The sequence below is a fragment of the Drosophila willistoni genome, chromosome 3R (genome assembly GCF_018902025.1).
Source record: "Drosophila willistoni isolate 14030-0811.24 chromosome 3R, UCI_dwil_1.1, whole genome shotgun sequence".
Classification (NCBI taxonomy): domain Eukaryota; kingdom Metazoa; phylum Arthropoda; class Insecta; order Diptera; family Drosophilidae; genus Drosophila; species Drosophila willistoni.
Window position 1 is genome coordinate 10,708,739 of NC_061086.1, and position 27,051 is coordinate 10,735,789.

Sequence of the window (27,051 nt, forward strand, 5' to 3'; positions counted from 1 at the left end):
TAACGGAGTTATTGATCAAAGTCACTGTTTTCCACCGATCGTTCCTATGGGAGCTATATGATATAGTTACCCGATCCTTATCAAATTTGGCACAATCATTAACAGATATATTAAACTAACAAATGTTTAATTTAAAAGCAATCGCGTTAAAAGTAACGAAGTTATTCACCAAAGTCACTGTTTTCGAAAGATCGTTCCTATGGGAGCTATAAGATATAGTCACCCGATCTTGATCAAATTCGGCATAGTCGTTTATATGTATAATTAACTCACCAATATTAAAATTCACGACAATAGCTCAGAAAATAACGAAGTTATTAAGAAAAGTCACTATTCGTGACTTTGCCATTTGTATGGGAGCTATATGATATAGTGATCCGATCCGGCTGAATCCGAGATACATATACAACGCCTGCAGTATATACAAGCCTACATGCAAAATTTCAGCTCTGTAGCTCTTACGGTCTAGGAGGAGTTTGCGTTGATCCAGACGGACGGACGGACGGACGGACATGGCTATTTGAACTCGTCTCGTCGTGCTGATCAAGAATATATATACTTTATATGGTCGGAGATGCTTCCTTCTATGCGTTGCACACTTTTGACCAAAATTAATATACCCTTTTTGCAAGGGTATAAAAAGCTAAATAAAAGCAGTACCATGGGCTATTGCGCTCTGTATGACAATGCCTAAAAATAGCAATCACAATAGAAATTGAAATGTCGTTCCATATAGCCACCTCAACCACCCACCCACCCAACCAACCAGCCCTGTCCGCTGACGGGGGAAAAAAACCCCAGTTCTTTGCTTTATTGTTGCTAAATTTAAAACGTTAAACGTCACGTTGTCGAAGTGAGTAGGAAATTTACAGCAAGCACATGAAAACTAAAGTCTACTCAAAAGATGCTATAAAGACTACTAAAATACCCAGTAACTAAAGGGGTTAAGCTTTTGGTGAAGTTTAGTCTCTTGTTTCCTCCTAATATTGCGATATTTCAAAATGAAAGGAATATATTGACTTTCTTTAAGGTGAAACAAAGGAATAAGAATGGTTTTTTTCATCGTATTTATATCTGAAATTTTTTATTAATGTTTAGACTTATCAAATTACCAAGGAATAGGGATTCATATATTTTTCCTTTGGTGGTTGCTTAAACCTTAAAAGTTCAATCATATTCCTCCTCTTGATAATGGGTATAGCTCCAAGTACTAACTAAAAGATTTCATGAAAAATTGTGCAAACTGTGTGACCGAAACCCGTTGCCTTAGTTTTATTTTACTTGATTTTTTGTTGTTGTTGTTTTTGTGTTTAGTATGTTGTTTGGTTTGTTTGACCCTGCAGAAATTGCAATAAATTACAAGCAACAATACAAGTTCAAAGTCAAAAGGGGCCCCGCCAGTCATCACGATGATGTATCTCATGATGATGATGATGATGCGGACAATGATGATGATGGCGATGATGATGATGATCTTTATTCATCCTCATGCCGATCATTATGCGAATTTTGTTGTTGTTTTTCTGCTTGGCTGAGCATGCAAACAAATTAAAGACTGGGGGCGCCTCGATATGTGTATATTACATACTATATAGAAGCAGCCAGGCTATGCGAAATTTAATTAACATTAGCCCCAGTGCTCTATCTATCTATCCAACTCTCCCCACACCCTTCAGCCACTTTCTCACTGTGCTGTCTCTTGAGGCTACCAGTGATATATTTGGGAATAGTTTATATGTACATGCCCTCACCCACACATTTCCGCGTGCTTGACACAGAGCCCAGGCGCAATTGAGCGATTAGCATCGATCTGAACGTGACCCAACTAAGTGTCTAAATAGACAATTTTGTAATTTCATTTCGATTTTTAGATCACAATTTAGATTAGTTTTAATGCGTTTTGTCTACACCGTATCATTTGGATGAATCACACAAACAGAAAACAATTTGTTGTTAAAATGAATAGGAGGAAGCCAGTGAGAAATGCTATTCGATACTTAATTGCAAATATTTTCTTATGAAATAAATTAAACTTACCAGCAGCAATGCGATTCGTAAAATCTGTAAGAAAATTAAATGAAATGAAATAAATTATTATTAAACGGCAATAATTTTTTTTTTTATCTCTGTAAATGAATACATAACATAAAAAAAAAAATACATTAAAAATAAATAATTAGCGAACATAAATATTGATTTGAAATTACCGATAATTTATAATAATTTTGTCACTAACCAAAAAATAAATGAGTCTCGCTCAACATATCTGGGCCTCATCTCTATCTCTTTCTCTGTTTCTCCCTCGATCCTCTGCTCTTTTTTTCAGTCGTAATACCTACATACATATATAACATATCTGCTGGCCAATAAATATAAAACTTATCCCCACATGCAAATAAATTATGAGCAGGCAGCCAAAATTGGTTTTGTGCAACAGACCACCCAGATACTTATAGCTGGGGCTGAGGACCATATACCATATACCATATAGCAATACCAATCGGACGGAAATTTCTGCTTGCCGCACCTGTTGCAACAAATTAAGCAATGGACTGCTAAAATGCAAGAATTTATCAAAGCAGCCAAAATAAATAAACAAATATCAAAGAAGCTAACTTCGGCTATGCCGAAGTTTATATACCCTTGCAGTATACTTGGCAATAATATTTTTCCTTTTTGAAATTTCTTTCCCTGCAACTCAATTCATCAATACACAAACAAAATATTATTTCTCTTTTTACCACAAGTTTTTCTTCTTCCATCATTTTCTAAGCAAAGCACGGCACGCATACACATACAGTTCATGTAGCGTTGCGTCTGTGTGTGTATGCGTGTGCTCTGTTGATTTGATGATGGCAGTAGTAGGAAGCAAGCAGCGCTGCCGGCAGCGTTTGAACCGATTTATATTGACTGTAACTTGTGTTCTATTTATCGGATCAGATTCAAATTTTGGGATCTGAGATTTTATATCTTTACTATCATATTGGTAAATTTCATGGGGATACTCCAATTTTTGCAAAAATGTTTCTTCTAGAGCTATATGATATAGTGGTCCGATCCCAAAGATTTTCATACTTTATCTCACCCGGGTAAAAAAAAGCTCCCAAAAAAAATTTCATCCCGATAGCTCTTAAGATGGCTGAGTAAAACGCGTACGCACCGACGGACAGACGGTCAGACGGACATGGCTATATCGACTTAGCTTCTCATGCTGATCAAGAATATATATACTTTATGGGGTCGGAAACGTCTCCTTCTGTGCGTTACAAACATCTGACCAATTTTATAATACCCTCTGCAAGGGTATAAAAATAAGTTAGTAGGGTTTTGATTTGGATGCAATCAAATCTAACTATGAATGGTGGAAGAAGCAGCATCTTAAACACATTATTAGTTTCTACTAATTAAAAAGAATTTGCAATGAAAATTTCTTTCTAAATATTTATATTATTTATTGCAGGTTGACATTTTCCTCTTCATTGGCTTTTAGAAGTAGGGCTAACAAAGTGTATTGAAAAAATTATTACCTACTTACTGACGTCGATATATATTGGTGACGTCTGTTTGTTGATTTTGTTTGTGGCTAATATTGATATGTTTATTTTTCCAATCTGCATACATATATCTCCAAATGGTAAGGGAATATGAAGAAAAAATTCCATTCAGCATAATTTGAATGTAATTACGTGTGCTGAACTAATTTAGAAAGGGTAAGAAAAATACCGATAGTAGGAAATTACACAAAATTACTACCACAAAACTAGTCGATTAAACTTAATAGCCATTGGCAGCTGCTACCATTTCACTTGGAAAAAGATACGTTAGGCAAATTGAGTTGCAAGTTGCTATTATGAAAATCAATACAAAAGAATATAAAGTCATTGGCGGAAAGTTCTACACTGAAAATAATGCCATTTTAATAGAATATTTTTGATCCTTCAGAGGTCTAACTTGGTCTTGATTTAATTAGATTTTGAGCCTGATGATTAAGGTATATCGATGGATAAATATTTTTGTATATAATTTTCAATTTAATCAAATTGTTCACAGAACGTTTGCTACTTTTGTTTTTATCACATCTTCAAAGTTTGTCATCTGTTATAAATTATAAACATTTATGCTGTATAAATACAAATAATAAACATACATACATAAACAAAATCAATTTCATAATAAACAAAAACCGGCACGTGCTGTAAAACCCATTAAAAGACATATAAAGTATCACTATGAGATGGAGGGGAATAGAAATCTACGAGGACAACAAAATGACATGCAAAACAAATAAATTGCGCTTAAATTTATGACAGACACAAATATGTATATGTATGTACATATGTAGGTATTAACTAACATATACTAGCAAAATTCCCACTGCACATACAATAAACAAAATTGTGTAGAATGCAAGTCACAAAAAGTCTAAAATAAAAAAAAAAATAAATGGTTTAATCAATATTTTACAATTAAGAATTATTCTAATCTATTTATCAATATTTTTAGGGAGGGTCAAACGATATCCAAGGCGTTGATAGGCCATTCAAAATTAAAACTGGTGATTTATGTTTTATCCCATTAAATGTTAGAACTTCTTGAAATAACCCTCGCACTTTTTCAAGGCTCAACTAAAGTGTGGTAGTTGTTTTTGTTGATTGTAATGGGGAAATACATACTAGAGAATCAATCAACTATTTGAATTGCACGTGGTTCACACCATGTGTGTCACATGGGTGCAAGTTACCAAAACAACATATTGCAAGGAGGCAGACAGGAGGCAAGCGGCAAGAGCAACGGACGGATGCAACTAATTGGAAACTCAAATTGACAGCCAATAAAACGGCAGGTGTAAATGGGGCATTATTAGACAAATCGAAATGGGCTTGGTGTGTTTTTTTTTTTTGGTTCCCATTTGCTTTAAATCGTTGATCGATTGAATTAGTAGCAAGAGTTGTGAAATCGCATTGTTCAAAAAAGAGAGAGAGAGAGAGAGAGAGAAAGAGACAGGGGTATGGGGACTGACACGCGACTGTGGCGTGTGGCCAACTTGTGAAATTCTTAAAATTGAACAATTGAAATTATTAAAAAAAAAATTACATATATGTTTAATTTTATTGTTAGGAAATTTGGCAAGTCAAAAATGATACGCTTTATGCTTTTGGGTTTAATCGCTTATGCCAAAATTAAGCAGATGTTGGCATCCAGAAAGTCATAAATAATTTGATAAACAATTGCAAAATTCTTCATCAAAAAAACGGATGCAATTAGTACAGAGAAATTTTAAAATTAGTAAACTGGAATACACTCGTTCTTGAAACTAGAATTTTCGGTTTTTGGAATTGTTTTGAGGAAAATTGTGAAATTTGTTACAATTAACCTTCAGGAATTAGTGTGAGAAAATTAACCTTAGTGACGAGTTAAGGCAATAAGAGGAGAATGTAAAAGTAGCAGAAACAACAACCACAACAAATAAACAACGATAACATGGTAAATTACTATTGCATAATTTTGTTTTCTCTCCCTCTCTCTCTCTCTTGCTCTCGCTCAATCGTTTGCTCGCTGGCTGAGTGCAATTGAAAAATGTATGTAAATGCAAACAGCTGGTGGGGCCTCTGCACCCACACCAACAGAAACAACAACAACAACTGTAACTACTACAACAAATAATTCACAGTGAAATGCCTTTAGAAAGCAGAAAAAATGCCGCTAATTGAAACTAGTTGAGGCGACATTACGTTGCCTCTGAAGTTCGTATCAATTAGGAAAAATGCAGCAATTCAATCAATTTGGGGTCCATAAAGCCATTGCTACAACCACTACCCAGTGACCTAATATCGCTGGACGGCACTGTTTCTTAGTTGTAGCTTTTAAACACGCGTGTGTTCCAATTCCAAAAGTATCTGGAAGTAGTGTTGTCTAACTTGGTTCTAGCTCCACTAGTTAATTGCTCACACGAAAATGTAATCATTTATCCAAGTCGCTAATTAAGATATTTAGGCAACGAATAATAATAATAGGTATAACAATAAAACTCCTAAAATGTTATGAAGTAGAAATTGAGTTGATTTTTTTTTAGTTTTTTCTTGAGTAAAGACAGTCAGTAAAATATTTTCTTTATTTCATAAAGTTTGAAACTTTAAGCAATTTATCAACAATTTTCTTTGAAATAATAAACAAAATTATAAATAAAATTCTCTATTATGAACAAGCTTTATCGTTAACCAGTTCAGCTTTGAGCATCACTGATTTACACACGCATAACCTCACACAACTACAAGCGCATTCACTGAGTCACCATCACTACTTCATTTACTCTCTCTCTCTCTCTTCATCGCTCTCTTTCTTCCCCACACAGATGACGACCCAGAAGCCGGTATTTGTTCATCTTTGTTTTTTTTTTTTTAGAAATTTCAGCACATATTGAAATAAACCAGTTACAGTTATAAACTCCATAGAAGATTTAGATGTGAAAATTGACTAACCTGTTTTTGTTTTCCTTTTGCTGGCTCTTCCTCAGCGGCTTTGGCCGCACAGTCGGCAAAATCGATTAAATTGGCTTAATATTGGGGCACAAAGATTGGGCCTTTGTCTTCTTTGTCGCACAATTGCACCTTGACTCTGATTTTTGGCAGATTGATTTTCCTCTAATTCGGTCTCGCTCTCTTTGCGTCTTCTTTCTTGGTAACAATACAAAGTTCAGCGTGACGATACGATTTTTGCTGTTTCTAATGTTGTTGTTTTTGTTGATGTTGATATTGCGGCAAACGAAACTGCTGAAAACTCGGCTTTAAACACGGCTTGTATTGTATTTATTTGTTATTATTATATTATTTTTAGTGCAATTTTTAATAAATCTACGGCACGAAATGTAAATCAACAATATGACCGCATCACATTGAATTTGTTTGCAGTGTGGCCAAACTTCGGACCCGCCCAAGCAGGGGCACACTGAAAAAGTGCTCGCAAATGATAAAAGTATCGTATATCGATAAAAGTATTGGCGCGCAAAGTTAAAATTGTCTGCGAACGAATGAGACTTTTTTTGAAGTAAACAAATAAAATGAATAGTGAATTTAAATCGTATTGAAAACAATCAAATTAAACATTGATGAGCAAAAAGTTAAAGATAAAAATATATATTAACTTTAAAAATACGTTAACTGCAAGCGAGAGATAATTGATCTCTCTCTCTCTCGATCTCTTTCGCTGCCACCTCTTATCTATAAGCGCTTTCTCTGATGTTCACTGCAAATGCTCTGCCCGCTGGAACTTCTTTTATACTTTTCTCTCCCTCACTGCTGGAGTTTCTTTTATAATGCAAGGAGAAGATCTCAGGTTATATTTGTCTCCCTCTCTCCTTTTCTCTGTAACACCTACGCCGTAGCGCGCCACTCTGCTGCCTACTCAGGTCAGAGAACAAGTTACTTTTATTCTTTTTTAAGTATTTTTCTTAATATCGCTAAAAAATTTGTGAGCTGCTTAGAATTTGTAATACGAATTAAAGTGTTAAAAGTTTATTCAACAGTTATTCAACAATACGAAAATCGTGGAATCATCCATTGTTACTCATGTTTCACAGAGAACTTACAGGATTTTATTTATGTAATCCTTAACAATTAAAAGCTCTACTTGCCCCCTCCTTTTTATAGCTTTAAGCGCTTTAACAACCGCAAGCTTGAACGCTGTAAATTACAGCAGCTGTTAGCGGCCGTGTGTGTGGTTTACGAACTGTTATCAAGGATGTCAAATTGAGGTCAAGGTCATCTGACTAAGCCGCCACACGCGTCAATTTGCCGGTTGAAGGCTTACCTAGGGTAAGTTTAAACAAAAGATTCTTGTCTTGTTTTAACTTTAAGCCAGAGATGGACATGAACATGACCATAAAGTGGAGATGTGGTTGGATAATGTGCTACAATCCGACAGCTTCATCAGAAGGCGGACGGAAAAATCAACCAACACCAATGACGGCCGCAAATGACCAAAATCCAATCAGTCAACGAGGACAATGAACAAAAACCAATCAACTAAGTGTCCAGCGCCAAGAATTAGCATAAGAAAGCGTCTCAGACCAGTGCGGCAGACCGTTTAGCTCCTAATGAAATTTTTGCACCCAAAGGGCGCTCGTAAAACGACCACGTCATCGGGCCCATTTTGCAAGTTGCTGTTTTAGTGGTCTTCCCTTGCCTTCCCATTCGGTCTGCATTCTGTTTTCTCTACTCCCACTCAGCCTCTCAACTTCCTCTTTAGCTCTTCAGTCTGGCAAGTTTGACTTAAGTGCAGTTTTAGCGCGACTTTACTCTGGTTTGGGTACCTACTCCTGGGATACATGTATGGATACGGATGCTGATGCGGATCTCTCTCTAGTAGTACTAGATACCGCTTCTGTTTGCTCCCTGTAAACGTTGCGAACGTGTTAACTGCAGGTGTTTGGCATTTGAGTTACGTGCGCACGCAACAAATTGCAGGACAGATATTCGGATGCACTCACCCACACGACTAAATTGGGATGGGAGGGGGTTGGGTTGGGTTGCACTTGGTTTTCGGGTTGCGTGGTGTTGAAGTGAGAGATGTCGTGATGGGTGTTTAACTGACGGGGGGGTAGTGCGGGTAATAAAACCCGCAAAATGGCGCTTGTAATTAAATTTCAGCATCTGGTACGCGGTTCATCAGTTGTTCATATCGGAGTTGGGCATTTTGGAAAATCTGCGTATGGCAGATATAATCCAACTCTATTTGTGTTCGAGTGTTGGTGTTTATCAATGGATGGAGGGACCGGACCGACCATTAAGCCAGTAAACAGCCCACAACTCAATCAGAACAACGAAATAACAGTGCTGCCCCCATTAAGATGCCACTGAAAGTGGCAACTAGAACCTAAGTAATTATTTTGTAGAAGGAGGAAATTCTATATCTGAGAATAGAAAAGTCTATCCAATGGACGGAATGTACCAATAGCTGAGCACTTTAATCAATTTAAAATTTGTTAAAGAACTTTTTAAAATCCTTTCCTTTGCCAAATTTAAAAACATTTTGTAAATCATTTTATTACAAATTGTCTTTAGCCTTTACTTGGTAGTTTATAATTATAATTATTTAATTAGCGGCATCTCTATTGTTTGCCCACAGCCAATTCTAAAGCGTCGCCCCAAATTGCTAAAGTGTCCACCAAGTGCCAGCGTTTGGACATTCCTGTTGACATCGTGATGGGGAGAAAGGAAGAGTATCTGGGTCTGGTACTGGCATCAACATTTTGCTATCTCTTGGGGACTCTCTTGTTGTATCACAATTAAATTTGCTGCTTCTGTGTGCTTGTGTGTGTGTGTGTGTGGTTCTGGTGTGGTCCATGCTTTGGGAAGTTCGACGGGTCAGCCAAGTTCTGACCCTCACTCAGAGGCTGGAATGTGGAACGTGCCGTTGCAACGGATTGGGCTCATAATGCATCGATTTCAATGGCTTTGGACCCTACTAAATGCAATCACTTTGAGTGCTTTGATATATTGGCCACTGCCGCAAATGAAAGCGTGACTGGAAATGCTGAGAAGTGGCATTCACATTACCCTACCCCAACCGAGTCTGGGGCAAGTGGAGGATACCAAAAATTTGATTCGACTTTGAATTTAATTTCACAGCTAAGAAATAACAAGGCTAAGCCAAATGTCATCATCAGCATAAGGAAAATGGCAGCCAAAAAGGTGTAGAAAGCTGGGTGCTGGGCTAGATGTATGTATGTAGTCAACACCTGAGGTGTACTTATGGAATGGCATTGCAAGGCATGGCTTGGCATTAGCATTCCTTACAGCCAACCACCAGTCGGAGATAACAAAAACATGCACAACAATTGGCTTGAGTTGGAAAATGAAAACTGCTGCTCCTGCTTCTGCAAGGATGAGGGTAAATTGAGCTCATGGTGTTGCTCCTGCTGTCGCTCACATGGATGGATTCAGCGATTTTATGGCAGTCAGCCATACCATGGTACACCAGCCAAACCATTTCGATGGCGGGGCGTTGAAAATAAACACATTTTCAAGCTCAATGCCAGCCGAAAGGCACAACAGCAACAGCAACAACAACAACAAGTCCGAGAACAAAGCCAAATACAAACAGCAAACAGAATCATGGGCGTAGTTAAAGTTCAATTAAGGCAATTTGCTACAAATTTCATGTAAACTAAGATATTCTCTTAGGATATAAGTTGATTCTGATTCTATAATGTTATAAAATTGCCTATAACTTTAGGGGGACTCAAGCATTTCCCCTTTTGATCAATTCCTATTTACGCCCTTGCCAATAATACAGAAATAGAATTGGAAAAGTACCGGGTAGACTTGTGAGGACTGTGAGGTAGTCCAGGGGCTGCCAACGGACATATAATGAAGTTTCGCAATCTCATTGAATGGTTGTGTGTGTGTGTCTGTGTGTAGGTGTAGGTCCTGGCCTGCATGTTACGTACGTATATATGTACATACGTGTGTCCCTGGCTGGGCCAGTTGAAGCTCAAGTGTGATTACATGGCCCCCATGTTGTACGTTGGCGTTGAGTGTTTGTGGCATCATATTATTGTTTTTGTGCTCGCGTGTGAAATCAAACTCAATGCAATGCATTGGCAAAAGGATTAAAAGGATACCACCAGTGGCATGACGTTGCATTTGGGTTGCGTATGCCGTCTGTTTACGGAATTGTTTTGCCTAACCTAGCTGAACTAACCATTTCGAATGCATACACACAAATATCCTTCCACATTTGTACCCACATATATACAGACAAACAAACATATTTACTGTTTGCCATCGACAGCTTGTAAGTGTAAACAGATACATAAAGTGCTGAAAGATTAGAACTGTCTCTGAATTGAATAGAATTGTTAGATCGACTAGAGTAACACTCTATTGGATAATGTGTGTAGAATTTGAATGAAATTGAGTAAACTTATAAAAATTTCTGATGTAGGACCTTAGTTATTATAGCATTCGAGGTTACTTTACTTACTTGGACAGTTCTGAGAGTATTTACCAAAAATATATAACTTTTTGGTTTTGAACTAAACATTTTAATATTGTAAAAGTTTAGCCAATACTAAGACTTACCCAAAAATAGAGAAATTTCAACCTGCAACCATATTGACTCATCATGGCTACTTCCGGTAGGTATTTACATAGTTCTCTAGTTCCCCAAAGGAGCAAGCCAACTTACACAAACACAGCATCAAGTGGATGTGGATGTGGATGATGGCATCTGGCAAATACCACACCAGAACTTCCAAGAACTATACAGTTATTTGACTTTTAACTTTTATTGCTTTATGTAGTTTAGATAAACGTTTGTGGCATACCATAAATATGCAGCAGCCAGCGAGAATAACAACAACGAAAAACAGCAAATAAAAACAAAAAAAAATAAGGGCAAAAACAATGCCAAAGGGATGCCAAGCATACAAACACACACAGTGAAAACTTTCGAGAGTAAAAAACTTATGAAAGAGAATTGGGATGCTTCTGATGCCCCGCCTGATGGCCTTCGATGATAGACAATCAGCAGACAGACACCCAAATGAAAAGTTTGGGTGGGTGGCAAGTGTGAAATGTTTTCTGATTTATGTTGTAAATGTAACCAGGCGAGTTCGCCAGTATGAACTTGACTTTGCAACAAAGTATCTTTTTCAGTTTTTCTTTTCTATATTTCACTTTACACTTCGTCATGGTAGATACAATTTGTCGGCTGTCTTGGCTTGTTTTATGATAAACACTGTTACAAAAAAATGTATTTCAAAGAAAAATAGCTTTAAATATTTATTCTGTTTAGAGTTGTTTAGAAAGAAATTTGACTGATCTCGACCTTATGGGTTCTTTTTTATAAATACGAAACAACGGTCTTTGTAATGACTTTCCCGTTTAAGATTTCTAATGAGAAATGAAACTCCATGCCTGATAAGAAGTAAATTTCTTTGAATATCTAATGATTTCTTATCCTATCTTTCAAGGCTATGGCTTAATCTTATCTCAGACATGACTAGATAAATTTCCATTCGAAGACTTATAATTCTTAAAGAGTCTGAGTGGTTTTCTTTTTTGATTTTGGGTGTTGTTTTCCTCTGCGCAGCATCAAGTTCAGCTGGTTTTCACGCTCTATATAGAAGCTAAAGTTATATATATATATTTTTTTTTGGGGGTAAAACTTTAAACAGCGAAAGTTTTAATTAATTTTACACACACACACACAACACACTCACACATGTAGTACACTTACTTAACTTATGCATCTAATTACATTGGGCAAGGTGTAAAGAGGCATGCCGAGGCATGAAAAACTTTACTGTGGATAAATGTTTGTATGTGGAAAAAGTGGGTAATGTGTCTGTGGTGAACCATCATTATCGTGAACATCATCAACTGGCATTTGCAGCGGATATCAGTACAATGAGAATGTCGGCGACGGTGACGCGTCATCATAAAATTGCCTGACTGAAGGCAAACAGCAAACAAACAGCAGCTGCAGCCTTGAAGTATGCAACACGTTTTTTGCCAGGCACTTAAAGTGCTTGTGCATGCATCTGACAATGACAAAAGGGGTGTAGAAATTAGATTAAGGGTTGATGATGAAAGGAAAAGGTAAACAATTTAGAATTGATAGAAATATTTATGCGGGCCTTCAATTAACAAACATCAATTACTTAAAAATTACTTAAGTAAAAGTGCCATCAACAAAAAAGGTCAATGAATTTTCTATGCTCTTTCCTAAGTTTTACCTCTTCATTAAGTCTAGAAAATGACATTTCATTTAACTAGGAACATACTTTTTTTTAAAGCTTTTCATGATAATTTACTCTTAGTAACTCTTAAATTACTCCAAGTATCTCAAGTGCATTTTAAACGATAGTCCAAGTGGATAGTTCATTTCTTTATTTCTCTTGATTTGCCACATATATTCGTTGTGTGGCATTGTAAAATGATTGTTACTAGTCTCTTTCGATGTTTGTATTTCACATTTCGTTGCATTTGATAAGCGGATTTTCAATGAAACCAAAACCACGTGCCACGCTTCAATCGGCAAAGGCAAAACACCATTCAAACACTTCACAGACGTCGAGCAGCGGCATAGACATTGAACATCTGCGAAATTGAATGAGAAATTTCCTTTGTGCATTCTCATACATACAAATCTATTCTATATATGTGTGTATATAGAAAATTCAAAGCTCGAACATAGTTTGGCTAAACAATTTTTCCACTAAAAAGATTTTGTTGTTGGTTGGCTCTTATTTTTTTTTTCTTTTTTTTTTTTGGTGCCATTTCACAAAGGATTTTTAAATGCATGAAAAGCAAGTTGTTTTGCTAGTTTTCCTTTTTTTCTATCTTTTAGCTGTGGTTGGGAAAAACACACACATTTGCGCATTTGAGAAATTTTTCGGTCTCATTTTAAAGCATGTCAGTGAATAAATTCATTCTATTTTTTTTTTTAAATTAATCAAAACTTTAGTCATCAGGCATTTCTGAGTGGGAATTGGCATGTACATATGTAGTTCCCTTGGCTTTTTACTTCATCATACAAGCATCAAGTGTCAACAACAGCAGTCAACATCGTCGCATAATTTTGGAAAAAAAGAAAAGTTGAATTGAGTTGAGGGCAAACACTCACAGCCAGGGGCCCATATTTAAAGCCGAAGTTGGGAGTGTTTGGCTAACTATTTTTGTTTTTTGCTCTCCCTGCAGTCAGTCGAGTCCCTTGATATCATCCAGCTGAGTGCAAATTCACGATAATCACACAAGAGCGAAACAAACAGCATTACATGATTCATTTTCATCGGAAGAGACAGGCTTATCGTATTTTCTGTGAGAACACAATTCGTTTCTTTAGTTTTCTACTTGTGTTTGACCAGAGCACTTTAAAAACAAAAAAGAAATTCCACAAATTCGTCATCATCATTATGAATTCCACGGGCACTTGGATTTTTATGTATATTCCTAATGGACCTGTGATTAGTTGGTACTTCTTAATACCGTCTGTGATATTGCTAATATTATGCCATATATTGTGTATCTATCATTGTGTTGGTCTTTACCGGCGGCGTTATAAATCTCGTGCGCAGGAGCAAGCATCAAGACAAGATTCCATCAAAAACTCTTCCATGGTTGGCATTGCAGTTTCCACCAGACAATCGCATGACGCGATGACATTAAATTGTTATTGATTCAAACTTATATATTGAATAGTGAATATTGTGTACAAATACTCAAGTAAAATATTAAATAGAATTTGTTATAAGTAAGAGTTATGACGACAACTGTTTCTTTTTGTATATATAAAATAAAAACAAATTGCCAACGTCTTCTTCATCTTAATGCATTCCAACCCTTAAACTAGAATTGTGTATAAGGTAAAAAAACTTGAAAAACTGTGTAGTGGAATATATATAGTATAAATATTATTATATATTATATTATTTTCTATATTTTATTTGTAGTTTTTAAGCATTTCTTTGTACAGTCATAATATTGTCAATAAAAATTAATTTTTATTTATACAAGAAGAGATTAAGATGAAATGATTCATCGGCATCTATGTATGTACATATGTACAGATATAAAGTTTTTATAAAATTTAGCTATGTACAATGTATATATATGATTATGCATATATGTATTTTATTATGATCACAATTTAATTTTCTAATATCAATACTCTACAAAGAAATTGTATTTATGTTTTACCATTATTTATATATGTATCTTAAAGAGTTACAATAGTTATCAACTGATGGAAATATTCTTACCCAAGAGCAAACTTCTACAATTTTGATATTGAGTATGGACATTTCTTGCACCCCGACAAAATTTATAATTAGATCAGCCTGTTTATCTAATATTCTACCAATGATAATTCCTCATTGCCAGATTAATTTTGCAGGCAAAGTCATTAGCTCTTGTTAATAATTTTCATATGCGTTCTTTGCTTTGCCTGTGAATCAGTTTCAATAAATCGTTAAGTCCATATTGTCATTAAAAACAAATCATGTGGAAAATGTATATTAAAATATAAGTTGTTTTATTTAAAAACTGTCTTTTTTATTGACTGAGAAAGATGTGAATTCGCTTTACTTTCTGCATGATCATCATTATGGTTTCAATTCCAAGGGCAAGGTAAATATTCCAAACTGTGGATATTTCAATTCCGACCTTTTTGAAATGTGAGACAAACCTCCAATCAATCTCCAAAAGGTGACAGAAAAAGGCCAATATTTTTCCTTTTGAATATAACTGCATTTCCCATACAATTTTAGTGTTAAAGATATGATATGTCCATGGCATTTATAGAGCCCTTTAGCAAAGTCTGCCGATGATAGAAAAATAAATTTAATAAAATTTATATACATAAGTACAGTAGAATCCGGTTATAATGACCCTCAAGGAACGATTTTCGTCGTTATATACGGATGCCGTACTAAGTTTGTATTGGGACCAACCAATCAATTATCGAACTTAAGTCGCTATAACTGGACGGACGTTATAAGCGGACGGACGTTATATCCTGTATATTTAAGTCATAAAGGTTTTTTGCCACCATTTAATAACATTTGTCATCAAATTGATCAACAAATCAACTGAATAATGGAATTATATTCCATAACTGTTTACTGTGTTTCCGTTAGCCATTCGATTTGTCATTAGTATTCAGAGATATATACAACAAGTACAATGTGTTTTCGCTTTATAATTTATTTCATTGTGTCTATAGGTTTAATTGCAAGTGTAATTTTAAAATATCAAAAACTCCTATGAGATCATTGTTTAACACCTTATTTCACTTTAGATTGATGCAAAATTCGAGTTTACAAATGTCATTTGCATTGGCTTAAATGGCAAATGCATGGAATATGAATACTGCTATCTAAAATCCATCAATCGAACTTACAAATATGGCTCAATAAAAGTGCGATTAAATACGTTGCCACTTAACAATTTTGTTGTATGTATGAGTATTTTATAAAAAAAACTGAATGCATTACTTCATTGGCTATAATTTCAGATAAATATTGCTTTGCTAAAACGTTTAAATGGTTATAAACCATTTTTATACAATATAACGTTTGATGCTTGCAAAATTTTATCAAATCCCAAAGGAAACCCAGTGGCAAATTATTTTTACGAGTTTGTAAAACCATATTCCAATGTCAATCATACATGTCCGTACAATGTAAGTATATAAAAAAATTACAATCCCTAAAGTTTTATTTGAATAAATGTTTTAATTCTTTAATTATAGCATGATCTAATCGTGGATAAAGTGCCAATTGACTTTGTTGATTATCGCTTAACCAAACTACTTCCTTTTCCCGAGGGTGATTATCTTGTTGAAAGTGCTTTAATTGTCCGAGGTGTCAAATGTGGAATTCTTAAGGTTTACGGAACACTCTCCTAAAGATCTACTTCTTCCACATATAACTATGATCACCTTTAGATATGGCCAGATCAATAAAAATTCTGGCTTAATCGCTGTGTATGTTGCACATTTTTTCAGCACTCTTCTTGAAATAATATCTAGTTATTTTTTTCAGTTATGTATATCCAATATAATTATATTGATTTATAAATTTGATTTTATAATAAAATAGTTATTTGTGAAATTTAAGAAAATCTAAAAATCAATGTGAAAATAAAGCTCAATTGTTTTTAATTTTTATGGCCCAAAAGAGTTCAACATTTTGACACATATTTTTTTCAAATTAGTGAATTAAATATTAGCATCAAATGCTATTGTTTGCTTAATATACAAACATTAGAAACCAATTGTAAATAATTGCTCAACAAACAGTTCAACTGGAAAGTTAACATCTATCGCTTTCTCCTCTTGACGTGCTAAACTCATCATCATTATCGGCAGTTGTCACTGACGAAGTGAGCAGAAACGATGTGGTCACTGTATTGTCCAATAATTTTGCTCAGTGTGATTGTAATGTGTATTTCACAGGTAAATTGTAGTAATAATTAGTACGTTCATCTATGAGTCATAAATATTATGCTTTTTAAGATCAATTCCAAGTTTGAGTTTACAAATATAAAATGCATTTCGTTGGATAATAAATATGCTGAATTCGAATATTGTTTTTTAAAGTCAATTAATCGAACCTACAAATATGGTTCAGTGAAAGTTAATTTTCATCAAATTCCCGTCAAGCAATTTACAGTAAGTATGTTGAATGGTATTTGATTTATATCATTTATTTATGTATATAAGTTTTCAGATCAACTTGGCCATGTATAAACGACTCAATGGATATAAACCATTTTTGTATAATATCACAGTAAATGGTTGTCGATTTTTGGCAAGCATTAAATCCAATCCTGTAGCTACTTATTTTTATGATTTCATCAAGCCGTATACCAATTTGAATCACACATGTCCCTACAAGGTGAGTAAGAAACCTTTAGAAAAGTTCTAAAATAATCTAACTTCTAGAATTCATTATTTAGCATGATATTCTGGTAGAAAAGGTTCCAACTGATTTTATTAATCATAGATTAACCAAAGTTCTGCCCTTTCCTGAAGGAGATTACCTAGTCCATAGCATATGGATAGCTGCTGGTGTACATCGTGTTGAACTCAAGGTTTATGGAACGCTCTCATAGAGCTCTTTGAAATAAAAACAACAATAAATTTAAATTGAAAAGTACTTTGTTTTCTATTAAGCCTACTCAATACCCAATTTTATACGATCTAGTGGAATAACTAAACATAAAATTGCTGTAACCAATTTTGAACTATCTTTTTATTACCTTTCTTTGTCGCTGTCAAAATAAAAATTATTTATCGTTTTTTCTCTGATGACTTTTTAATACCTATCTCATTAGGAGTTTGAATATGGTCATTTTAATTCATGACATCATTTTATACGATTTTGGTAAGCCACGCTAAATAGATGATTGGATTACTGGGAGTAAAGATATAAAAAATCGGAGGGCCGAAGCTAAATTTGGCCTCGCCGAAGTTTGTATGCCCTTGCCATTTTTTTCTTTTGTTACTCTTTCCTTACCTATAGCCGTCAAAGAAGCACTGAAGCAAAGGCTGATCGAAAAAAAACCTTAAAAGCTAGTATTTTTTCTAAATTTCATAAAAAATACCATATTCTGTTTTCTGTAAACTTTTTGTTAAATTATGTTATGTACCTGGTTAATAAAAAAAAGTATTATTGTGCAAAAAAGTATTTTTGATATTGGGACGATTGTTTTTTCATAATAACGAAAACTACATTTTCATTCTCATTCAAATAATAATTATAATTTGATTATTGAAAAACTCAAATACAAATGTTCATTTTATTGGCTTTGTTAATCACTCGTAGTTGATCTACTAAACACTAAGGATGTGTTTTTTTTATGGCCGTCTAAATTTATTGATTGTGCTTTCACTTCTGATCGTAAAGGTAAGTAAAATCATGTTAAATATAGACAGTACCCTCACTTATCAGTAACATTTATTTAAGATCGATACCAAGTTCGAATTTACTAATCTGAAATGTAAAACATTAGACGATGATTTTGCGAAATTTGAACATTGTTTTCTAAAGTCGGTAAATCGAACTTATAAGTACGCTTCAATGAAAGTCAATTTGTTGAGGCTACCTATTAAGGAATTTCTGGTAAGTAAAATAATAATTAATACAAATTGTCAATGCATTTATAGAAAAAGTATTGCTATTTCTTTATAATTTTACTCTCGATGGTTGTAAATTCCTTGGAAGTCGCAAATCAAAGAATTTCTATGATTTTATAGCACCCTTCTCCAACATGAATCATTCCTGCCCTTACAATGTGAGTTTAAAACTTATTTTGTGCACTTAATGAATAGTTTTTATATTCCTTATTTTCATTACCAGCATGATCTCATCGTGGAAAAGATGACGATTGATTTTATGGGCATCGAATGGCAAATCTCGTGCTAATGTTCAAATTTTTGGAACAATTTCATGAAATCTATACTAAATGAAGCACGTGTGCTTCATTATAGATTATTCAAAATTAAAAAAAATATATAAGAACATTGTAGAAACAGAAATTTTATTTCAAGATGATGCAGCTATTCATTAAGTTCAATTTAATTTAATTAGTTACACCAAATCTGTGTTTCAACTAATTGTAGTTTTAAAGAATTCGTAACACTTTTCCAATATATTTGGCCCTTTGAAATCTATTACACGTAAATAATTTTACAGCACAAGATACGAAGACAATTTTGTTTATGGATGCTTAAAAATAAAGGACTTAAAAATTTGCACGTGACGTTGGTTTTCGTTTAAGGTGGCTATGCCTGTTGGTCATAAATTATCCAACCTTCTCAGGTTGACATTTCCTTTCACTGCCTTGAGAATTTAAGATGACGCGTCAACGTATTTTCATGGCTTTCACTGACAGCATGAAAGACGCTAATAAACGACATTTTATTGTTGCTTTGGCTCCTTACGTCATGGTCATGGAAAGATGTCCTTGCCAAAGACTTCGTATGGATTGCGATTAGGAGTTTAACTTGTTGAGAAATTCTATGCAAATTTTTGAATACTTTGGCAAAACGAATTTCGGCAAACTTTATATCGTGAGACATTCGAAAAACATTTTCGTTTCCTTTTTTTTTTTTGTTTTTTTACAAAATACTAGTACTTACTTTTTTTTTATTACGTGCTCACCCTTCTAGACAAATTGAAACGCTAAAATAATTTACGGCTCAACGAGGAGAACCGCACCTCCTTTACGCCCAACTAACAAAACTATTGGCAATGCTTTTGGTTCTGGTCCTTGGCCTGGTCGTCGTCTTTCGAGTCATGGTCCTTGTTCACTGTGCACGTTAAATGCCATACGAAAATGCTCCCAGTTGGAAAATTAGTTTAAAAATACGTTGTGTCCAGCTCCAGCTATATAGTTTGGGGGCGAAGCCATTGCCTGGCCACCACAAAAACTCACTTTAGCTCATCTTTTTGGTTCAATTTTACGGTTGCAGTGCGGAGCGGGTCGAGCGGTCGGGCGGGTGGGCCGGTTGGTCGTACTGGGTGGCATAAAAATTCACTTAGCTCAAGCTTCTTGCCCCATTCAATAAAAGTTAAAAATAAAAATGACTACAGGAGAAGGCAAAGAGAAAACTTGTGATAAAATTTGGTGTTTTACAATTTTATTATGTGACACGGCCACTCGATGGGACGCAACCCTCCCTGTCTTTGCCTGTCTCCTGAGCTCATCAAATATTTAATAAGAAACATTTCGTATATTTCATTGTTCCAAGTATCGTTTAAGTAATTGCAATTTAGTGGACACACGTTTTACAGACACACACACACACACACACACACTTCTGCGACACTTTGGCCTCGATGGGTGGGAATAATAGGATGTAGGTGAGACTTTAAATCATTACGTATCCCCTCCCCATCGTCGAACTGGTTGGGTTTTGTTTATCTGGTGACCATAAATTAACGCATTAGTCATTGTCCCTGTGTATTAGGGGAACAGGCAGGCATCGGCATTGAACTGTTTGCATTTCGACCATTGCATTTGGCTGTGCAGCTGCTGCCGCCAAAGCGAGAGTGTTAGGCCTTATTCTGATTGTGGGATTTACACTGTGGTCACGGTTAACCGCAATCGAAGTCGTTGTGTATCACCCAACTCTCCCGCCCCACCCCCTCTGACAGTCTCTCAGTCTATTCTTTCTGATCATTAATTGTCCTTTGGAAGTTTTTGTGAAGCTCAACATCTTGTTTGATTTAGTCCAGGCCTTCGGGAACTTTTGCCATTGCCAATTTCGTACGAGATGTGTGTATGTATGTGAACGAGTATCCCAAAGAAATGACTCTCTTTGTTTGCTAATGAGCCAATTTAGTTGCATTGAACGAAATTGCCTGCTGTGTCTGCAGCTATATGCACTTCAAACTTGGCCAATGGCTGAGGTGTTGCTTTGAAATGTTAAGTGGATAGCAGCAGCCAATCGTTGCCAAAATCCTGCATTCCCGTCATCAGAAAATACCAAATGCGTAAGATTAAAGAGTCGTATAAGGTGATTTGGAAACAATGGCGGGCAATTGCCACTGCAACATATGCTTCAGATTTCCTTTTTATAGTTTTCAAAAATCATTCTCACTAGAAAATAAAGAAACCTCACTCAGTTGATGATTGTTGTAAACTGATTGTATCTTAATCCTTTGAAGAAAAGCAACAAATAGATCAATTTTTCAATGTCATTAACTCCTTATTACTTATACAATAATAAAAGTATTGAATAAGAAAATCAAACAACTCTTGGTTTATATTTGCAGCCTTAAGATGAATTTAAACATAATTTCATGACTTTTTATGGATAATGGTCAAGAGATATTTGCGACATGCATCCAAGGAGTGACGATTGAGATAGCATTCCTGACTAAAATACTTGCCACACTGTGCACACTGATGCTGCCAGCAATGATGACCCAAAGTACGTTGATGAGAGCGCAAATTTGAACTAAACAAATGATAATAGAGATGAGATTAAATATGAAACTGACAACTTTTCAATACTCACCGATCAGCAAACGACTTTTGGCATGACTTATCTGGACAGGTGAAGGGCCTTTCACCGGTGTGTATCCGTGTGTGTGCCACCAGCATCCAGGCATGATGGAAAACCTTAGTACAATGCCTACAGTTAAATGATTCACCTGGCATAGGTTTTATTCGTCTACGATCGGTCTTTGGCTTCTTAACCTCTTGCTGAATTTGTGCTTGTTTTTGAGACAAAGTCTCAGCTGAAGATATTATCATTGAAATGACTGTAAATTATAGTTCGATTAGATTTGTTTAGGTTTACCTTGCATTAACCTTTTCCTTTCTAGCCTATTGCCACCGATTAGTAACTTGATTTTGCCTATATTTACTTTAGTTCGGCTCAAAGGATTTGGTTGGCTTGACTCTTCTTGGCATTGACTGTCAGGCAACTCAATTTCCCATATCGTATGGCTAAATTCACAAGTAACATCCAATGGCTGATAAATGGCCATCAACTGTACTCCCTCCGTCTCTTCGATTTGTCGTCGCACCACAATGGATAGATCATCGGTGGCTCTCCAATCGTTGGTGGGCTCAGAAGTGCCATATTGGAACTTCATCTTTGAGGCAGTTTTCGGCTTAATATTGTGACATCGTGTGGATGATGAGCCTCTGCTGCTGCTGCTGTTGCTATTATGGCTGTTGCCTGTAGTACGTGGCCGTAGCATGGGTGGCATATTGGGTATGGTTCGGCAAATAACTGACAAAATGTTATGGATATAGATTATCATTCGGGGAGGTTTATCTTTCTGCTCACCTTCATAGCGCTTATAGAAACGTTCATGTTTGCCATTGTACCTATCCGAAAAGTAACTGTTAAACATGATTTTTTTGGTTTTTCACTTGATTTATTGATTGATAGCCTTGCAATATATATATTTTTCAATTTAGCAATTGTCAAGTTAGTGGAAAAACTCTACTACCTTTGGCAACTGTCAAAAGTTGACAATAGGGTTGCCATATCTGTTAAAAAAATACTAACCTCGCTTGCCCAGGGTTGTCAAGGTTAAGTATGCAAATAATCGTTTTCAACACACAAGCATGAACAATTTTTGAAAGACTTAAACAAAATTGAAAAACTGAAAAGAAGAATCACAAGTATTTTGACCAGCTTTGGCTTAAATTGGCCAACAGTTGAGTATCACCTTGTGCTGTGCTGCAACGAATTGCTTTGTTTTGCCTTAATTAAGTAATCAATAGCCAATTTTTGAAGTGGCATTTTAAAGTTTATGCAATGCAACGGCCATCAGACCGCATAAGATGGGGGTGAAGCACTTAAACCATTTTCTTGTTCAAATATTTCTGGCCAAGGGGCTAGGGTGAAAAACACTCTAGTAGCGTTCAATGTCCAACTCGAATGTGTTCGACAATAAAATTAGTTTGCTGCTTGGCCCACCCCTCCCCCACAAAGTGAGGTGAATAGCTTAGGGATAGAGTGAGACGAAATGTGCAAAGACGTTTTGCAATTCGCCTGTAATCCTGTCGCTCACCCGCCTATTTCCATCCATCTGTTTTGCTTTATGTGGGAGTCTGCTTTAAGGATTCAAATTGAGTTGTTTCGCCATTTTCTTGAGCATCATTTTGGCTGCCTTCAGTAAGCACTTAAGACTCTGGCTCTATTGTGGAAAATTTTCAATTGTTTTTTGGTAGTTTTCGTTTTATTTATTTGCATTTTTATTTTTCATTTTCATTTTCAGATGGTTGTTGGTTGGTCTTTGTGTTTTTTTTTGTTCTTTACGTTTTCTCTGCATGCTTTCGAGTGTGTTTTGTAATAAAAGCCGGAAGAAACATTTCATTCAACTCGCTTGGAGATGTTGTTCAACAGCTTTATTGCATTTATTTGGCACTTTATTACCCCCGGAGTTGGTTGGTAGCTGTAGCAACTCCGTTTTCAACATCGGCAACAACTTTGGACTGTTAAATGGCTAAAAGAGCCACAAAATATTGGCCAGCAAATTACTTGGGTGATTTAAAAATGCACCAAAAGGACACACACACACACACACACACACACAGAGATAGACAAAACCAATTTGCTAGTTAAACATTAATTCATTTTGACAACTGCAAATTTTGCTTGTCTTATGCATCATATCATATCATATGTATGTATGTTTCATACATTTGTATCTATAGACTGAGCAAATGACATTTTTCATATTGTGTATTTCATAAAGTTTTATTTGCCTGTATGTTGCTAACGACAAAATCGCATAAATGTTTTTTTGGGTGCTAGCAAACAAAGGACAATATAAAAGAAGAATACTGCAATGCCAATGAAATTGAGCTTCTATCTCTCTTTCTCTCTTTGCCTTTCTTGATTTCTATCTCTTTCATCAGCTAGTACTTCAGAGTCATATGGCTGTATGTGTGTGTGTGTGTGCATTTTAGTTTGTCTATGTCAGTTGGACTATTAAAAATCTATTCTGAAGTACATTGAAATTGTGTGTTTGTCAAGCTAGGAAAATATGTTCGCTTTATACATAAATGAATGCAGGAAAAAATTTATTGCATACTTTTGTGTATAAACAAAACGAGACTGTATAAAAGATTCTTGAAGCTTGTAAATAAATATGATAAAAATTATATACACATTTTTTTGCTTTCCTTCCCATCCAAGAACAATTGCTGCAAATGAGTAGAAAAAGGCCATGTGAGAAAATATAATAAAGTGTCAAAGCTGAGAATTTATTATATACATAACATAGTTATACCCTTTTGATAAAAATGGCTTCTTGATATATTTATTTAACATGCTAACTGACATTTGTAAACTTGATATGGGTAATAAGTCTTCTTCAATTCAAAAGGCTTTGAAATACCAAGCAAAGTTTGGAAAACTTAAAAATGGATTACACAGTGCAACAAAATTTTAAAAAATTTCATAAGGGAAAGAGTATATAATACCCTATCAAACAACTTAATGATAACTTAATATATTGTTACCAAAAGCTGACGAACTTTGAATTTTGGATATTTTGTACAACTTGTTTTCCATTGATGCCATTTTATTAAACTAAATCAAGTTGTCGCTCTTCTTTAAATGTATTAAATAAGAAAGTAGACTTCTTCTCTCATTGAAGGGGTTATTTTTAAATATAACTTAAGTATATGTATTCTATAGCATTCTATAGTTAAATTATCAACTCCATTGAATTTAAAGACTTGTTAGAGTATTTGTACAAGGATATTTTTGAATTGTCTTTTTTTAATTTACTTTTGCGTGTGGTTTAAGTACGTGACAGACACACAAATCATGAAATTAGCCGCGTATTCTAATTTCGCTCTTCTCTTGGAAAATGGAAGAAAAAACTAACCTCTCTAACGAAATGAAAACCTAATCTAGCAAAGTAAGTAAGTTTGATACCTCAGAACGAAATAAATGCATGAATTTCAGTCCCAATGGGCCTTAGACAAAGATTGCATTCAAATTTTGTCATCAACATATAAATGAAGCATCATGGCAAGTCATGACACACACACGCACACACACACACACAGGCCTAGTGATTTTCCATTCTGGCCAATATTGTCTTGGCCGTTTTTCTTTTGTTTTTTTTTTTGTTTTTTTTTTAAATCTCATCATTTTTCATTTGAAATTAAAATTATTTTTGCTATCTTGAAGACATTTTTGCGAGAAGAAAACCTATGAGAAATAAAGATATTTAGTTTTCCCATTTAATATGCATTCAATGGTAAAATCAAAATCATATATGTATAAAAAATATGTGTATATATATAATTTAATCAAATTTATCAAGACTACAAAAAAAAGAAAATATGATTATATTGCCTTCAGGCATTTGGCAATTAAATTTGCATGCCGCAAAGTATGCAGAAAAAAAGGCAAAAAAAAGGTGTCAAAGCTTGTCGTAGAGAGAAGCGTGAAACGAGATGAAAGTGGAAAATTGGGAGGTTATTTACTAAAGAAAAACATACATACAATTGTTTGCAGCATTTGCGGCCAGACCACAAAATTTGACCATAACCCCTTAGCCGCCCCTCCCCCCACACGACATTATACCCCAAAGGCAAAAGCATAAACAAACTGCGACATAGGCAAATACAACTAACTTATTTTTCTGCTTCTTGCTTTTGTTGTTGTCATCGTGTGAGAGTGTGTGTACATATCTGTGTAGATTTAGGAAATTTGTTAATTTGCACAAAAGTTTTGCATACAGCATTGGTCCTGACGACATGTGTGTGGCATAAACAAAAAGGCAACACGAAGGTGGCAAAGAATTTTATTTGATTATGTTCAAGTACTGAAAGGTTCATACATTTATACAAAATCTCTTTTATCTCTAAGACTTAAATGCTTTTTATGTATTTTGCATATTTTTGATTTTGTATATCGTTTCTTTTAATCTAAAATATAAGGCAAGTTTGTGGCAGAAATGAGGTTGAAATTGTTTTTTGGAATAAGACCATAATCATCATCAACATCATGAACATCATCTACATACATCATCATCATCATCGTCTATGTGCAAACGGTACGTGTGTCCGCAATGCATTTGTTTATTTTCTAAATTAAATTTAAGCTGCAAACAAGCAAATTTGCCATCACGTAGCTGCGTTATGGGTCTATTACTTGGCCAAAATGCAAGCCCGGTATCAGTTCTATACCCCACCATATACATATAGCCACTATATAGCACCATAACCAGGCGCTGAGGCGGCAAATTTGTGCAACGAAATTGCGACCATAAATAAAATGTGGCATTGCCATCATTGGCATTGGACGTTGCAAGTTGGTCCACAACCAACCAACGTGCCTATCTCCATCTCTCTCTCTCTCTCTTTCGCTGAGGTTAGTCCATAAACTGAAATTTTTAGCCCCATTCCCATGTATTATGACAAATGGTTGTTGTTGCTGTTCATCTTTTTTGCTTGCTGCTGCCTGTTTTAGTTCTTGTCTATTGTTATTATTGCTGGTGGATTGTACTTTTGGGTTTTGGCCCATTTGTATGCTAGCCAAAGCTTATGTTCTCTCTTCTATAACTCATTGCCGACACGTATAAAATTTATACTGTTCAAGTTTATTTGCACGTTTTGTTTGCATTTTTGAGACCATTGAGTACAGATGCCTGCCATTTTGGCAATTGCATTTAAATTGTTTTAATCACTGGTTAATTTACACAACAGTTATTAAGTTTACATGCACGCATACATATGACAAGTAAATGATAATTATATTTATAATGCAAAACATGAATGATACAAAATGCAATCACGTAAAATCAATCCATTTCGTCAGGGCTTTTCTTTTACAAGGAAAATTTAAATTGATAGAATCATGAGGGCTGAAAATGACAGATAAATGAAATGGGAATAATGTATAGACTGATGTATAATGAGTTTAATCGATCTCTTTGAATAAAATCGACTCCTAACTCAATCTTGAAAGAATTTCTTCTCCCAAGGTACTTTTACACTTTTAAAAACAAAAAAAATACGGCAGTATCTATAAAAAAGAGTTTAATTGTTCCTCAAA

General features: G+C 35.0%; 4 protein-coding genes across 4 annotated transcripts in view; 1 reads left to right on the top strand and 3 right to left on the bottom strand.

Moving 5' to 3' along the window:
• Window positions 1–2,059, bottom strand: part of LOC6651015 (serine/threonine-protein kinase OSR1) — a 15,015-nt gene extending 12,956 nt beyond the window's left edge. The window contains exon 1 of the mRNA XM_023180767.2: window positions 2,038–2,059. The gene's annotated coding sequence lies outside the window, so the exon portion shown is untranslated. The remainder of the gene's footprint in view (window positions 1–2,037) is intronic.
• The window catches only part of LOC6651014 (E3 ubiquitin-protein ligase RNF181 homolog), a 21,811-nt gene extending 15,296 nt beyond the window's left edge, over window positions 1–6,515 (bottom strand). The window contains exons 1-2 of the mRNA XM_002073503.4: window positions 6,480–6,515; window positions 2,038–2,061 (exon numbers count right to left, since the gene is read on the bottom strand). The gene's annotated coding sequence lies outside the window, so the exon portion shown is untranslated. The remainder of the gene's footprint in view (window positions 1–2,037; window positions 2,062–6,479) is intronic.
• LOC124459785 overlaps window positions 1–17,618 on the top strand; it is a 19,733-nt gene extending 2,115 nt beyond the window's left edge. Inside the window, exons 2-4 of the mRNA XM_047009407.1 lie at window positions 17,020–17,175; window positions 17,234–17,401; window positions 17,463–17,618. Of these exons, the coding sequence (XP_046865363.1) occupies window positions 17,020–17,175; window positions 17,234–17,401; window positions 17,463–17,618 (480 nt within the window). The remainder of the gene's footprint in view (window positions 1–17,019; window positions 17,176–17,233; window positions 17,402–17,462) is intronic.
• Window positions 17,619–21,250: 3,632 nt separating this feature from the next.
• Window positions 21,251–22,475, bottom strand: LOC6651017 (zinc finger protein 718). The gene is made up of 4 exons (XM_002073506.3): window positions 22,312–22,475; window positions 21,817–22,254; window positions 21,532–21,754; window positions 21,251–21,471 (listed from the first exon to the last, which is right to left on the bottom strand). The coding sequence occupies exons 1-4, from the start codon at window positions 22,376–22,378 to the stop codon at window positions 21,312–21,314; spliced, it is 888 nt and encodes a 295-aa protein (XP_002073542.1). The 5' UTR covers window positions 22,379–22,475; the 3' UTR covers window positions 21,251–21,311.
• Between the last annotated feature and the right edge of the window lie 4,576 nt (window positions 22,476–27,051).

Coding starts and splice junctions, on each gene's coding strand:
- LOC6651017 (XM_002073506.3), bottom strand. CDS start 22,378: ATGTTTAACAGTTACTTTTCGGATAGGTACAATGGCAAACATGAACGT. Junction 22,255..22,311: donor TTTCTATAAGCGCTATGAAG/GTGAGCAGAAAG, acceptor ACATTTTGTCAG/TTATTTGCCGAACCATACCC. Junction 21,472..21,531: donor CAAAAGTCGTTTGCTGATCG/GTGAGTATTGAA, acceptor TCATTTGTTTAG/TTCAAATTTGCGCTCTCATC.